At 40.5% G+C, this 15,638-nt stretch overlaps 1 protein-coding gene across 6 annotated transcripts in view; it reads right to left on the reverse strand.

Annotated features, from left to right (window-relative positions):
* mtus1a (microtubule associated tumor suppressor 1a) overlaps positions 1 to 15,632 on the reverse strand; it is a 29,386-nt gene extending 13,754 nt beyond the window's left edge. Inside the window, exons 1-6 of one of the 6 annotated variants that reach the window (XM_034689384.1) lie at positions 15,264 to 15,632; positions 9,164 to 11,252; positions 8,693 to 8,921; positions 5,822 to 6,055; positions 4,356 to 4,448; positions 3,004 to 3,117 (exon numbers count right to left, since the gene is read on the reverse strand). In XM_034689384.1, coding sequence (XP_034545275.1) covers positions 3,004 to 3,117; positions 4,356 to 4,448; positions 5,822 to 6,055; positions 8,693 to 8,921; positions 9,164 to 11,176 — 2,683 coding nt within the window. In that variant the 5' untranslated portion in view covers positions 11,177 to 11,252; positions 15,264 to 15,632. Of the gene's footprint in view, positions 1 to 3,003; positions 3,118 to 4,355; positions 4,449 to 4,894; positions 5,202 to 5,821; positions 6,056 to 8,692; positions 8,922 to 9,163; positions 11,253 to 12,743; positions 13,324 to 15,162 lie in introns of those variants that run through there. The other 5 variants (XM_034689379.1, XM_034689382.1, XM_034689380.1 and 2 more) reach the window with 5 other exon arrangements.
* Positions 15,633 to 15,638: the final 6 nt, after the last annotated feature.

Raw genomic sequence — 15,638 nt, forward strand, 5'->3', positions numbered from 1 at the left:
CGAAGATCAGGGGTGAACATTATGCAACAGATTTTTTGCCTGGATACAAATATTAACTCCCTGTGCTCCATAATAAATCAGAATGTTCAAAAAAGATGAAAAGGTTCCAGATAACCTTTTAGATATTTAACTGTAAATATAAAATGGCAAAAAAAGAGACTGATGTTTTTGTTTTACCATGTGAATTTCTTTACTCCTTAGTGAATTTAAATTAAAAGGTCTGCATTCACCGCCGTTCTATTGCACAAGAGGACCTGCAGCTATTTTCATCAAAGTAACTCTTTGTTTCATGCTTCCTCTCTGACTAAAATAACATTTTTCTTCACAATAAACTGAATGATTTAGTGACTCTACAGCGTAGTGCTCTGCTCTGCTTTGCAAAGAGACAGCACTGTAGCACAAAGCCCAGTGGCTGATGAGACCCCTCACAATCACACTCTTGTCTTAGTGATGGGATGACACAATACTAGACAATAATTCTCAGTGTGACATTCAATGCTCACTTGTTTCAGATACAAATGAGTGTTTTTAGTAGGAATTATCCAACCTAGTCACTAAAACATTCCAGAGTGAACAGATAATTTACCAAACTTGGTCAAAAACAGGACGAGACTGCTTAAAAAAATGTGGCCACCAAGCAGCTGGAGCGTTTCCACAATCACAGCCTGTTTCAACAACTACAACATGGTTCAACCTAGTGGCCAAGAACTAAAATAACCTTGGTGCACCTCAGGGTGAAACAGGAGCACAGTCTTGATGAGCAGGAGAGAGAGAAATAAAGCATTTTGACACACAGCTTGACACAAGCCATCATCAAATAAAAAAATCTGTCTCTTTTTCAGCTAATTGTGTATAGAGTAAAGTGTTCCTAAATACAATATTTGTTGAACTACTACTCCCCAGGGCCACATGTTTTGGTGACCAAGGTAGGTAAATGAAAGATGAACCTCCTGTTTTGCAGCAAGGAAATAGCCTTGCTAAAAATAGATTTTAAGTGCACCGGTCTTGACATGAGGGAAACACCAACAGGTTTGGCCAAGACTACAGAACAACAACAACAAAACCATGAAAAAATCTGCAGAATATTATATCACTGAAACGAGCGACAGACCTGCTTTGAAAACCACGGTGTTCTTCCTGCATCCTGACAGCAGCTGAATATTTCGTAGCAAACCTTTGGCTGTCAGACGCACGTGGATGTTGGTAAGGGAAAGCTTCGGAGACCATAACATCTCTCAAACAAAAACAAGACTGCTGCTGTTTTAAGCTGAAAATAACTTAAAAAGTATCCAAATGCAGGAGCTGAATTCTGGCTATGAACTACATGCCATGGTGCCTCTCAGTGTGCAATATCTCAGGTTGCAGAAGCACCGAAAAATATATCAGTAAATAACAATGATAAGAGTTAGACCACAGAAACGGCTTTGGAAAAAGTGAGAGCACCCAGTTCAGCATGGCAGGTCTCCCAATAAAACTCCTATTCCAAGCTGTGAGGGCTGGATGATGCAGAGAAGGTTAAAGGCTGACCAGTGGACGGTAGCACAGCCTGATAAATGTGATGAGGGCAGGAGAAAAAAAAAGTAAAAATCCCTTAATCCTCTCGGTAAATCCAGGCTTCATCTATTCACAAAACACATCAATCTCTCACAGCAGAGCAAAGCTGCATCTCCACGCTTGACGATGGCGGTGCTGTAGCAGAGCCAGGATGCTAGGAGGACAGCAGAGGGGGGTGGGGTGAGACAAGAAGGAGTGGGAGGAGCGAACGGCAGCACTAAAGCCTATGGGAATTTAATATACCCCCCACTCTTCCTCTCCTTTACTCTCTTTTCCTGTGTCACCAGCAGGAGGATGGCCAGAGATGAGAGGTTTACCTTGGCATGGGTTTGTATGATGAGCTAAGCTTTAAAGAGCTTGGCTTGCACAGCTCTTCATAAAAATATGTCTTCAGCTATGATGGAAAGCCATGCTAATTCCAGGACTCGGATTAATATGCAGACTAATTTCATGAGGTGTAATGCAGCATTGAAATCATTGATTTTCTGAAAAACTATGCTGGGCTGGACTCTAAGAAGAGTGTAAGAGACACAAATATGCTGCAAGCATAAAGTGTGAGCTGCAGATAGAAAAGACCAATAAAAAGAGAGCACAGATACGAGATATTAAAAAAAAAAAAAGAGATAAATGTAGAATTACACTGCAACATATTACTAAAAAGGTCTCCAAAAATATAAATGTCTCAAATAAATTACACAAAATATCTACTTTCTTAATGAACTCCTCTTTCTTTCACCGGCACCGACATCTTGAAGTTTAGAAAGCCAATCCCTTTTGTTGAACGCCCTTTGAGCCGATTTGACTAAGGCTCAAGGCTCAGTTACTTCTAATGTTTTTAAACCCTGTGTTCTTAACAACCGAGTATGGTCGCAGGTCAGATCAATAGAAACAATGGAAACGCTAATGACATTCATTATCACTCTGCCCCCCTCAAAACACCATCGAAAAACAATTTAAAAGGGAGCTGTGTCTGCACTGTGCTGTTTTCGTTTACTAGTTGTATTATTATTCTCGTTCCTGTGGTGCTGTTTCAGATGTTTCAGAAGTTAAACATGTTGCCAGAAACGTACCGATTGCTATGGAAGTTATACAGTTCTTTGAGCTCAGATTTGAATTACTTTAAGGAAATGGTCTGGTGCGAATACGTGTACCTTTATACCTTATATACCTTTAAAGTTTTTACAGTTAAGATTTATTTAAACAGAGCTAGCCTTTGACATAATTTAAAGATGATAAGACAGTACAAAACAACGCTCCTGTAATAAAAGGTTGCCACCATGTTCTTCTTCTTTAAAAGTCTCTTTTAAAGAAACTAAAGTTTAACTAAAGTAAGCACATTAAAGCGCAGTTTAAAGTTTACATTCACACAGGAAAAACATGGCGTTAGACATCCGATGGATACAACTTGAAACACAAGCCGTGTCACAAAAAGAGGCAAAGAAAACTTACCAGGTCCTTTTGTTAGACGAAGTCTTGCAGAAGCAGTTCTTTTAAGTGGACTAACTAAGGAACTTTGAGATCCTTTGATTGTGGGAGCAGAAGGTTTGCACACTGAGCCCAAAGCTGTAAAAGACAGGAGATCAAGGTTAGACACGAGGCATGAGTTGATCTGACCCATAACGTAGCAGGAACACAGGGGACTAACAGAACACAAGCCCAGGCAGCTTTTTATCCAAGCTCAGGTTTGATTAAGTGTACTGTTTAGCTAAAAAAACAAATGTGTGAGTAACTTAACTCAATCAAGATCAAAGAGCGCTAATCTTAGGTGGTTACCATATAGTATTAATGAGGTTAGGAAGTAACAGCAGCTTTTGTTTGTAGTTGAGTGTTTCAGGAGGGTCTCATCACTTTCACCAAAGGTAGAATAAAAGAGGCGTCCTTATCACACCGTCAGGATTTAATAAGAGATGTAGAAATCAATGCTGTCTCTCTGACACATTTAAATAAAGTTTAGAAAGGAAGCTTGAATTCTGATCATATGTTAAGTCCACTGGCTTCAAATAAATGTTGTATTTTTTCTATCAATGACATCTCAATTATTGAAATTGGTACTTTTTGCTGATGACAAAAATATTTTAGTTTCTGGTGAAGAATTACAGCAACTTTTTGACTTATTAACTTCAGATCTCCAAATCAAAATCATGATTTGACAAAAATCGATTATCGTTTAATTCAAATAAGGTAACAGGTAACAATAAAGGGTGTTAAAATAGATCAAGTACATGAACACAAATCCCTTGGTCTGATAATAGATGAACAATTCTGCTGGAAACCTCACATAAAAACACATCCAATCAAAACTGTCTTGAAGCATTTTGAAAGCAAAGAACTTCCTGGATCATAAATCACTACATATTCGCCCCAAACAGATTCCCCAGGTTTGGGGAAACGCATATAAAAGTTATCTGCAACTGTTTTCAGTATTGCAGAAAAGAGCCATCAGAATAATACATAATGCTGATTCATGTGAACACAAATATTTTTGTTTTGTACGAGTGCATTCATGTAATGAAAAAAATTGATTGTGAATAAAAGGGGTAAGGTTGAACACGTTTTTACTTCTTCCAAATCCTTTGCATGCATGTAAATTAAAAATGTTTTCATGCTGACCAATGGAATTTATTGTTTTTTGTTTTCTTCCTTTTTACTTGTAGGTTTTTTCTATTTACATGTTTGAAATAAAGACATCAATCAAATCGAACAAGAATGTAAAAGTCAAAAACATATCTTTACATGGAAAAACTAAATAAAGATGTGAAGATGTGCATGTGTGTGTGTGTGTGTTTTGAAAATGAACTCACCTGTTTGTGCGATTGTCTTAGGGCTTGTGATGAGTTTTGCTTTGAGCACAGCGGTTCTGAATGGTGTTTGTTTATGTGCAGCTCCACCAGGAACTGTTGAAAAAGAGGAGAACTGCTGGTTATTTAAATATAATGGTCTTTTAAATATCAGTGTCAATATGTTATTACTTGATAACTATGCTACTGCTCCCATGTAGTAAAACATCACTGGTGTTTCTTAGAAATTCATCATAAACTATATGGAGCAGGTGAACAGATCATTTACTATAACAATACAACCTCAAGTGCAACAATGTCAACGCTAATTCTATTTTATTTATAATGACATTAAATAAAATCACACAAAAATAAAATCAGGTAAAAAAAGATGATCTCTGAGTAGTGTGGCAACACAAGAACAAGGTGTAGCTAGAATCTTATGTGTTTATATAAATATAGACAGTGTACACATGTAACAAATTCCAATGAGCAAAATGTATCTTTAAATAAACTAATCATCATAGTATGCAAATCATTGATCAACCTCCAGTCCTACTTACTTCTCCAAAGCTTTCTATGCTTTCCATTAAACACTGCTGTCAGAGGGATGATACAAAAGCGATATGATCCAATGAGCAGACATGTTAGGAGGGTGAGATCACAGTTGGATGCTGTGCTTCCCTGTGCCATTAAAGACGAGTTGTTGAACACATGAGATGGAAATTCAGTCCAGGTGCAGCTCCGAGGTCCGGTGTACCAGCCATTGGGTTTAATTTAAAAAAGAAAAAGAAAACCTGCTCCTCTCAGCACCTCAGACAGCATCAGCTGCAGTGTGTGTCTGCTTGTTTTCCTCCAGGCAACAGTGTGTGTGTGAACTGGAGTGGAATAGAACCCGTTGCTATAACAACCACACAAGGGGGGGTACCCAGATTGGAAAATAGGTCCTCTAAACCAATGACTTACCAGCATGCTGTTGAGGATGCTGGGTGGAGAAGAGACCACTGTCTGATCATTTTTATTTTCACAATTCCCAGAGCAACAAACAGACTGACGTGATGCTACTCAACAGGATTTCATCTCATTCATAAAAAGACTTTTAATATTTTAGAAATATGATCAGTTGTCTAGCAGAACTTCCAAAGAGCTGAGTTAAGAAAACATAAATCTGAGGAAAAATGTCTCTTTGTTTTTAAGACGCCAAGCTCAATGGATCTTGGCAGATGTGGAGGTGTTAATTCAGACAAAAATGTCTCCCCGAGTAGATTAACATCTGAACCCAGCCCTGAAGTGGGTCAACGCTTGACACAGAAGCACCTCCCCTCCCCTGTGCAGATGTGTCCCTAGAAAAGCACCAACAACAACCAGACATGACCCTGCACAATGTCTGCATGAGACAGCGTGAGAAACTTTATACTTTTGCTTTAATAGCCTGTAGAGACAGCATATTTCATATATATATAAACAGTGTTAATCCTTTCTGGGCTCACCTTGTGTACTCCCAGCACCTTCACTCAGCTCAGCTTTAACACCGGCCTCACCGAGGCTTCTAGATGGCCCCAGGGTTTTACGTGGTAGTCTGGAAGCAGGAGTTTGTGGCGGACCCATAAGAGAAGAACGAGTGGGAGTCTGAGGAGTTTGGCATCGATACAGTTGGGGCTTATTACTCGCTGATGAGGCAGTTCCAAGGAATGACCCTCCTGTGGTCTGTATTCTCTGACCGCCTGGGAAGCAATGGAGCAAAAATAAACATCAGAGGATCAGTAACCTCTTCATAAGGACACTACACACTGAGCTCACTGTTGTTCTGGTTACAAATACAAGCAACAAAAAATGTCCACTGAGCTACCAGGCAGGTGAAAACAAGATGAGTAAATTGCCAATCATTTCCCATAACATAAAATCATGTATAAAGTCTTTCTGATGGGACACTTGAAAAAGTTTCAAAGCAAGAAAGCAGAATGAAGGTCTTTTCTAGAGATAAAGGTAGAAGTCACAGCTTCTTCAATGTAGCAACTACAAAGAGCCAAAAGCCGCTGAAAGGCTGAGGTTGGGTCAGGTAAACTGTCTGACGCGGTAAAGCAAAAAGTCACTGATCCAAAAAATAAGTTGAACCTTTTATTAACAAAAAAAGATATCAGAGATCAACTCATGAGAAAGTGCACAAAACTGATGACTGAAGTGAGAACAGTTATCAAAGAAAATAGTGGTAAACAAAAATACGTCGACCCAGCTCACTCCGTCTCTCCAACTACAAACAAAAGGAAACAGGTGGCTTAAATGAGTAGAATGCCCCGCCCCTAACATATGACCCGCTATCAACGTGACAACACAATAAACCATACCATAACCAAACAACACAATATATAAACAATAACCTACCCTAAACCTCAAAGAACAGATACTGGCTCATACATTAAATGTAACATTTAATGTGAAAACTTACCCGTCTCACTCACTACAGCGAACATGACAATTTTGATAAACTACAACCAAACTAAAAGATGAAGCTGTTAATGCAGAATAATGCATCCTGTAGTGTGTCTTCAGCCAGAGCACAAGGTTTCTGCTTTTTACTGTACTCAGGGTTCTTGTTTTAAAACTTTGTTTTTCTTTTTGTCTCTTTCAGTCAGCTCAAAACCTCCCTTTCCTTCCTCTGCTTTTTCCACATGTGCAGATGGCTTCCTATCAGAGGAAGAGTCCCAGGACTTCTCTTGTATGAGAAGCAATAGGGAAGAGGGTGTTGGCTGTTAATCCTCAAGACGAGAGACCGGAGGTTACATCTGAAATGTTCCTGTGGAACATGCCTGAGCTCATCAGGAAGAAAGGAGATGGTCCATGAGAGGAACTGCTAAATGTCACCCTCTGAAGGAGAGACTGCTTTACTGCAGTTGAAGTATAGAGCAGGATGTTTCAGTGGAGCGGAGAAATTCAAATCAAGTAACAGGAAATGTATGTCAAATCTTTTCATCTCTTCTGCTTTCAAAAATAGTCTGTGAGATTTAACAGTTAGGACCCGAGTACACAACCTCAAGCTCTGCAGCCTTCTGTAAATGACATTCAACTGATCATATTAACTTATCTTTAAATGCTGCCATAGTTAATACAGTTGTCAGTTTCTTTGTTGTACAGCTTTTTCACCTTTGAAATATACTCTTCCTCTTTTTCAATCCTTTTTAAATCACTCTTAAGGAACTGACCTTGTAAACACCATGCACCCCCTACACCTTAGGAAACTGAAATGAGTATTAAAGCTGTGCAATGCTATGCATTATGTTCACATTCCATTACTCCTGAAATTAGGTCTATAAGCTCTTGCCTTAATCAAAATAGTTTCTCTGTCATTAAAGAAATAAAGCTCCATCTTATAAGCCCCAATGAAACCATTCACATCTGCTGCTGCCTTTGATTTTTCATCGTACTTCAAGCAAAGTTACACATTTCCTGAACTGTGCCTGTTTTGGTTAGAATCATAAAAGACCTTCAACAGAATTCACTCTGTTTACTCAACACAGAAATAAAGGGAATGTTAAGCACTCAACTTTTTTTTTGTCAAAAGCAGAAATGTGTAAAATTTATTTAGTTTAAAGAAAATGAAAGAACAGATGTGAGAAGAGCCGAGTAAGTTAAGGTTTCTGTCTTAGAGGTCAAACTGAGGATCAAGCTCATCATGCCTGAACGGTTCAAGAGGACACCAAAAAACGCCTCTTATGAAAAACTGATGCACTATAATCAAACGATGGAAAAGCATTCTTAAACATTCAAATTAGTCTGTTTTATTCAAAATTTCAAGCAAGTGTGCTTTGTTTAACTGATGGGTTAAAGAGAGACGATTGATAATAGTACTGTGCTTTGTTATTTACATTTATTTAAATGGGTTTAAGTATACATGTGTGTTTACAGGGTATGTTTGCATACTATTTCATCATCACCATTATTCAACTTGTATGTATTTTCAGTTTTTATCATCAATGTCTCTCTAACAAGATTCATTTAACTTGTACTGGATGCTTGTTGATAACATGTTATGGTTGTATTTTTTTATTTCCAACATATTTTTGTTATAATTTACATTTTTTTAAACATACATTTAATCTCACATATTCTGTATGTGAGGGAAGAGTGAATGAAAAACAAAGTGAACTACTCTTTTGAAAGGACGTAAGGGGAGAAGCAGGTTTTTGAGTATTTATGAGTGTTGACTGTGACTTACTTTCAACATTAACTTAATGACATTTACATGTCAGCAATAAAAGGACAACTTTAAACTTTACTCCAAACTCCCTTGATGTCATCACATCACTTTGCTCAATTAAAAAAAATAGACAATATGTATAGTGTTGTGTGTTGCTGAGTCTTACCTGTATTGCTCTTCTGCTTTTGTAGTACCGTCTCTGCACCTTTGGAGGTCTTGCACTCATCCCTGCCCACAGTTCCCTGCCTCTGCCTGACTGACAGCGTGGCTTGTCTTGGATTTGCAGCTGGAGGCTGAAAAAGCGGTGCCCGTCTGACTTGTCTGGGAGATGGCCCTTCTCGAAATCTGCTTTTACTGTCATTCAGTGGAGCTCCTGTGGATTTGCTCGACTCCACCTGCAAAGAGAGTGAAATACTCACTCAGAGGTCCAGCTGTATGCAGTGGGCCAGGAGGGTTCATAACATGTTACCCTCTAACCAAATCTGTGTGTCTAAGTCTTTAAAGAGTTTTTCATCTCTTTCCTCCAAAATATTGAGATTTGCTTGTGGTAAAAGTGCTAAAACATGTATAGCATTTGAAAATGATCAATGAATTGATGCTGATGTGTTGATTAATCACATTGTTAGTCCATACTCACCACCAGACTGATCCTCTTGACCCCTCTTTTGGCGTTTTCAGCGTCTCTGTTTGTGGACTCAGACTGCACTGCTTGTTTATTCTGTGAAGAGCATTTCAGGGTCCCTGGTTTAGTTTTGCCTAGCTGTTTGTCAGCTTTGGGGATGGTTAAGCTTGTGGAGAATCTAGGAGTTGTTCTTTGTGCCCTAGTCAGCAAAGAAGCTGATGATAAACTCTCAGATAAGCAACGTGGTCTGGACTTGAGGACAGGGGGATTGTCCTGACCCAATGCTGAGCCTGACCTGACCTCAATTTTCTTTGAGGCGCCTTTATTTGGAGTTGGTTTGCCACTTTCATCTGGGGATTTTTCCAAGGATGAGAAGCAGAAGGTCTCGTTGCCAGCATGCTCTGATGCTGTGTCTGCCAACTGGCTTGCAGCTGCATGTTCTGTTTTGGAGCAGGCATTACTGCATTCGACTGCCACAGCATGTGTATTTACAGATGCAAGTTGGCAAGGTTGTGATACTACACTCTTATCCTGTCCATCCACTGCACAATGCCCGGTTGAGCGCATCCCTGTTGCTCCCAAATTAGATGCCCCTGAATTCACTTGTCTTGTTGCGTCATTGGATAATTTGGCAGTGGTAGAGACCCCTGCAGCTCTACTCCTTTCCTTGGCAGGACTTGCTCTGGTGGCAGCTCCTCTATGTGACTCAGCAGGTTTGTTAATGTTTACTTGAGACAGTTGGTGCTGTGAAGCGTTGCCTGCTCCTGACATTTGATGCATATTTCTTGTCACAACTTTAGATTTAATTTTGCTAAAGTCTGACTTAGGAAACTTCTTTATTTCCCTTTTCTTAATTTTACTGGCTAAATGCAGTCCTGCAACCAAAGGTTGTAGAATAGTTCCTGATACTTGCTTCTGTTTCCCGGGCGGGAGACCTGGGGTGACTGCTTGTTCAGTGCAGGGAGACTCTGACAACGAGGGGAGGTTAGGTTTTGTGCTTCCAATGGTTTGTATTGGAGTGGAAGTCTGGATATATTTATCAATGTCTTGTGTAGCTGACAGAGTGGAAACAACAGCCTTGCCTTGTCCAGGTGCAAATTGTGCCAGTAAAGTAACCATCTCTGCTTCAGCACCAGGAGACTGGGCCTCCTCTTCACTATCTGGAGACTGTTCACAAACAAAAGTCATAAAAAACACTCCTTCATTCTCATCTGGCAGAGCTATAAGCAAGTTGGATGTTGAGTTATTATTCTCTTCAGTAGTAGGGGACTCTGCCTGAATGAAAGTCTTGCCAAGACATGGATGGCCTATTTCCTCCTTCAGAACCCTTTCTTTGAAATTTTCACAGACATCTGGAAGAGTGTTTGACAGCAGATACGATTCAGCAGGTAGTGTTGAACAGCCAGCAACTTGAGCGATTGACGACTCATCCAGGGAAGAGACCACCAAGTGTGACTGGTCGTCCAGACAAAAACTGTTACTTCTCATCACCATTTCCCCTGAGCTGAGGGAGCTGCAGTCATTCTCAGTGGATCCTCTACGAGAGGTCTCACATGACGCCAGCTGGCTTTCCCTCCCAGCAGAGTCTGGAGACATCACTGCACTATCACTTCCATCCACTGAGCTCTTACTGAAAGTCTGGTTGTTCTCTGAACCATTTTCATGGTAGCTGATTAGACTCAGGTTTTCATTCCAGAAGTTCACATTGCCATTGAGAGGTGTGGCAATAAAAGTCTGGTTCAGGTTTACGTCTTCATCGCAGAATGCGATGGCTTGTGGTATGGTGGCGTCATAGAGGTTATCCATATGAGAGCTATCACTGAGGGACTCCAGCATGTTGATGTCAGGCGAGCTATCACCTTCTCTGTCGCTCAAGTTAGAAATACAACTGTTTGAGTTGGGTGACGGGGACAGTGACGAAATGCTGTAATGACTCTCCGGGGAGGGGCTCAGGAGTAGGTCTCTGTGGGGCAGAGGAGCTGTGCACTCAACTTGTTCAGTAGACATATTGAATGTCTTATTAGACATTTCGGAGGTCTTGTACTGTTTTGGCTCAGTGCTCCACTTTCAGTTAGCATCCAGTCTGTTTGTCAGTCATGAGCATCTGTAAAGAAGATGACAAAGTCCAATTATATAACAATTTTATGAAAGCAATTATCTTTAACAACTGTGTTCCTTGTAAAAATGGTAATAGTGGCAACAAAAACTGGACCATGGTCCTGTACCCAGGGGAGTGAACAGTACGTCTTTCTATCCATCTGCCGTTGAAGCAGTAACAGTAGCTGAACACTCAATTATTTATGACTTTGTTAGATGGAAAATGCAAAAGTCATCAGGATCACTCTTTGTGAACACTTTAGTGTAGGTCCACCCAAACTATAACCGAGCTGTGTGCCTCGAATTTCAGGTAGATTGTTAAATATACAATTATTTACCTTTCTTGAGACGTGTGTGACAAGACACTACATTATTTTTAGAGGCACCAACAGCAAACAGCTACATTTTCTTACATTACATGGCTGTCTTTCCCCACCATGGTTTGGTAAAATGAGAATAGCTCAAGGTTATGAGCCATGTTACTGTGCTGAAATAAGACATACACTGCAGTCCAAACTTTGTTGTATTTATCTAAGCTGTGTGGACTGCCAAACTTGCAAGCCGTTACTGTGACAAAAGGAACATTGTGGTTTGTACCACCAGGGAAGTAAGGTATCAAGTCACCAACGGCCTGAAAGTGTTACAGTACGCTGACCCAACAAATCCCTGAGCACAAAATAAAACTGAACACTTGTGTAGATAAACTGAAGGAGAACAACTGATTGTCTAATCAAGAAAGTTAAACAAAAAAGTGACATTTGGTTTCGTCAGCCTTGGATCTTCAACTCTTGAATGCAAGGAGACAACTGAACACAGCCTGTTGTCTATTTGTCAAGTTTAATGAGACATAGAGGATAGGTGAGTGGAGAAGAGCCAGATCAGTGTACCCAAGTTGCTTTTCAAAAAGGTACACATGACAGAATGCAGGAAACATATTGGTTGGTTAAAAAGAACTTAAGCTTAGAGGTATTCTGTTTGTGGAGGCGAGGCCCATTTTAAAAATATCACATGTTTAAGAAGTGTTCACAAACTTGTTAAGAATGATTTCAATCATATATATATGCCACCATTATTGTAAGATTCAAAGTGGCTACAAGTTCAACAAAACTTCTGATAATACATACCAGAGCAGGTGTTAATAAATCTAAAGGAATGCTTTGTTGGCCAACAGCCACAGGCCTTACTGTACATTGCAATCAGTGCAATAAAATTGAATAATCTGCCTTGGCCAACTACTTTGCACATTGAACCTTGGCAAGAATACAAGGCTGCAGATTCTGCCCATAATACTTATCTGCATTTTGTAGTGTCTGACAAACACAATGCAGTCGTGCGATCTTGCTGATCAAAATTGTGATAAAGGATTACTTTGTTATATAAAGATCAACTGCACCTAAGACAAACCATGACCTGACAATTTTTCAAGACCCAAGAAACTCAAGCCACAAAGCTATCAAAAAACAAGCTTAACATGTTTCCCCCGGTCCACAACACTTACCTTCCACTGAAGAATAAACAATCAGCTGTAATCTGAAGAGATGGAATAAAACTCCAAGAAAATGCCTCCTTGTCTGCCGTGTTGCCCACTGTATCAAGTCAGAGATCCCTCCATTTAAACGTGCTCAGCCAGCTCGTTTCTCTCAGAGACAATCCCATTACTGCTTTTCTTCTACAGCTAAATCCAGCCAGGCAGAGGTGTTCAAGCATTCCCTAACCAGTCAGGGCCACCGTCCAACTACTCCTCCCTCCAAGAGTTTAGAGTCAACCGTGCATCAGTCACACCACAGCCTGAATGAGGGTGCCCTTGTGCAGCCAGTGCTCTGTTTCCCCCTCCCCTCTCCAAGGTAACGTGACTCAGTCCAGCAGGCCGTCTGCAGCAGTGGATCAGCAATCTCAAACTGGTCAATGTGTCTAGCACTGCCAGTGACTTGGCTGCACGCTGCCCCTCAATGCGGACATCAAGGTCCAGCGATGGGATACGCTCAGTCTAGAGATCTACAGCAAAGTTAGCAGAGGCAACAAGTGAGGAAAAAAGCAACATGTTACCTTATACATGCTGATCCATGTGCGGGGGGGAGTGGCTACGGCCGGCCAGGCTAAATTGGCATTCACTGTTGCTAAGCAGCCAAAGTCCCTCTTTTATGAGGGAATGGATCAGGCGGCTTTTTAGAGAGGGATAAGTGAAAGGAGAGCAGAATGGCAGGAGGCCTCGTGCAGGAGAATGTTGCAGTCTGACAGTGTTGAACGGTAGAACTCAACAGAAATTTAAAGAGAAACTCTCTGTCTCCTGGATGCCAAACTAAACAACAATGCTGACTATTAAAGCAGATAACTTCTCCAAAGCCATCCAGTTACAGAGTCACTGTTTGATGACACTGCCTCATATTGAACACACACAGAAAACAACAGCCTGACACCGGATCCTGACTCTACTGCAGTGGTGTCACCAAAGTCTAAGACCCCTAAGTCGCATGCTATTTCTGCTTAATCTATACAAGGGCACTGACCCTGGGAACCACAGCCTAATCTTAACTATAGACAAGATGTAAATCATGGCAAAGAGCAGTCTTATTATATCCTCAGAAGTATAGGTCTCCAGTCCAGTAAAATATTCCATACTGGATGAAGTTATGCAGTCAAAGCACTTCAGCATTGGTGTTCAAGCACTGTTGTAAATAAGGACAGGGACATGATGTCCAGTTTCAGTAGTTTAAATAATTACCTTTAAGACTTTCTACACAAACAACTGAAACCCTATATTGATGCATGCTGCAACCTTTAAAGTTTAAACTTTTGTTTAATGAGGCCTCTCTAAGTAATCAATTTACTAGTGGATTTATTTTATGGTTGAAAACAACGTTAAATCAATTTTATGGCCCTCAAATTGAATCTAAGTTTTAAAACTGAAAGTGTATAAACAGAAAACTTCTGTATTTCTTCAGCCCCTCAGGCAAAGGGCAGAAATCCTCAAATGGCCTTCCCTTGGCTTTGCATGAGTGGTTGGACATATCAGTATCATCTAATGAATGGCTGAGTAACAGGGGCTGCCGTCAAAAGCTCTGGCACAGAGCTGCAGGTCAAGCTGTGGGATCCCACCCAGCATACCACTGGGACAAGGCTGTTCTCTGTAAAGGACAGGAGGGAAATGCCAAAAGGCCCAGTAAGAAGAAGAGTGCTGTCTTTCAACAGACAGAATATTCCTCAGTTTGTTTCACTGAGGCAAAAAGAAAAGGCTTTCAAGACAAAGCTGCAGACCAACGGCATCTGGTGAATAACAGAGACCAATGCATCAAGTGTGTCCACAGCTGAATGTGAAAATGCTGGCTTTTCACTCAGTTCATCTAGTGTTAAGCACTTACACTACATCACAGAAATCAAATTAAAGGCCGTTACAGATGGAAGACCAGAACAAAAAAAGGAGCAAAAACCTGTCATAAAATACAATGCTGGATTTTGTATGTGTTATAGTCATGTGAAAGATTTCATTTTAAGTTTTGAAAGGTGTAATTCTAAAGCAAAAATGACAATCAACCCAGCTGGATATCTGTGCTGACTGTGCGTTTTCTGATGAAAACAAACAGCAGGATACCTGCACATGATGGACAGATTATCCCTGTGAGCTGCCTCGAGCCTGTTAGGTCTATAATTAGATCAGGAGTAAACATAGTGTGCACCTAAATGGTTTAAAAAGCACTACTCTAAACCACTTGAAGAGTATGACTGAGTCTTATTGAGTGAAAACACTGCAATATTGGCTTAATGAAAGTTTTAAGTTGAAGTACAGCAAATTACTTTAAAATGAATCACTATAGTTTGGGTTTAGGGATTATTTTCACATGCTGAAACAGGAACAGAGGGGGTCAAACAAACAAACAAAACAGCAAGGCTAATGTTTGGCTAACTTGAGCAAGCATTACCTAGCAAAAAATAACTGTAGTGGAAACAGGTGAGCGATAACTTCTTGATACTTCAAGTGTTCGAGTGTATGTTATGTGTGAAAACATAAATGCTGGTTTACCACTTGCTCAAGAGCTCAAGGATTAGAAACACGGCCTTGATTAACGTCCTCAACACGTCTTGTGAACCGCCGGAGGAAGCACGCGCCCTGGGGAGGTTCTAATGATCAATTAGCGTCACCTGGTCCTGGATACAACTGGCCCTTTAAAATATCCTGAACCAATCAACATCGAGCACAACACCGGCGGTCCTTCACAACAACAGGCTGGTAAGACCGGAGGGGTATACTACGAAGCGAGTTCAACATATCCTAGATATCTTCTCCTTATCCGGCTTCACTGAACCTAACATAGGAGATCGCGCTAATCTGTCACACGAAGCCGGTTATCAACATGTTGAGTCAATCCAGAATAACTCTGAGCGCGTTCATAAGAAC

This window comes from Notolabrus celidotus, chromosome 8 (genome assembly GCF_009762535.1).
Source record: "Notolabrus celidotus isolate fNotCel1 chromosome 8, fNotCel1.pri, whole genome shotgun sequence".
In the NCBI taxonomy this organism is placed as follows: domain Eukaryota; kingdom Metazoa; phylum Chordata; class Actinopteri; order Labriformes; family Labridae; genus Notolabrus; species Notolabrus celidotus.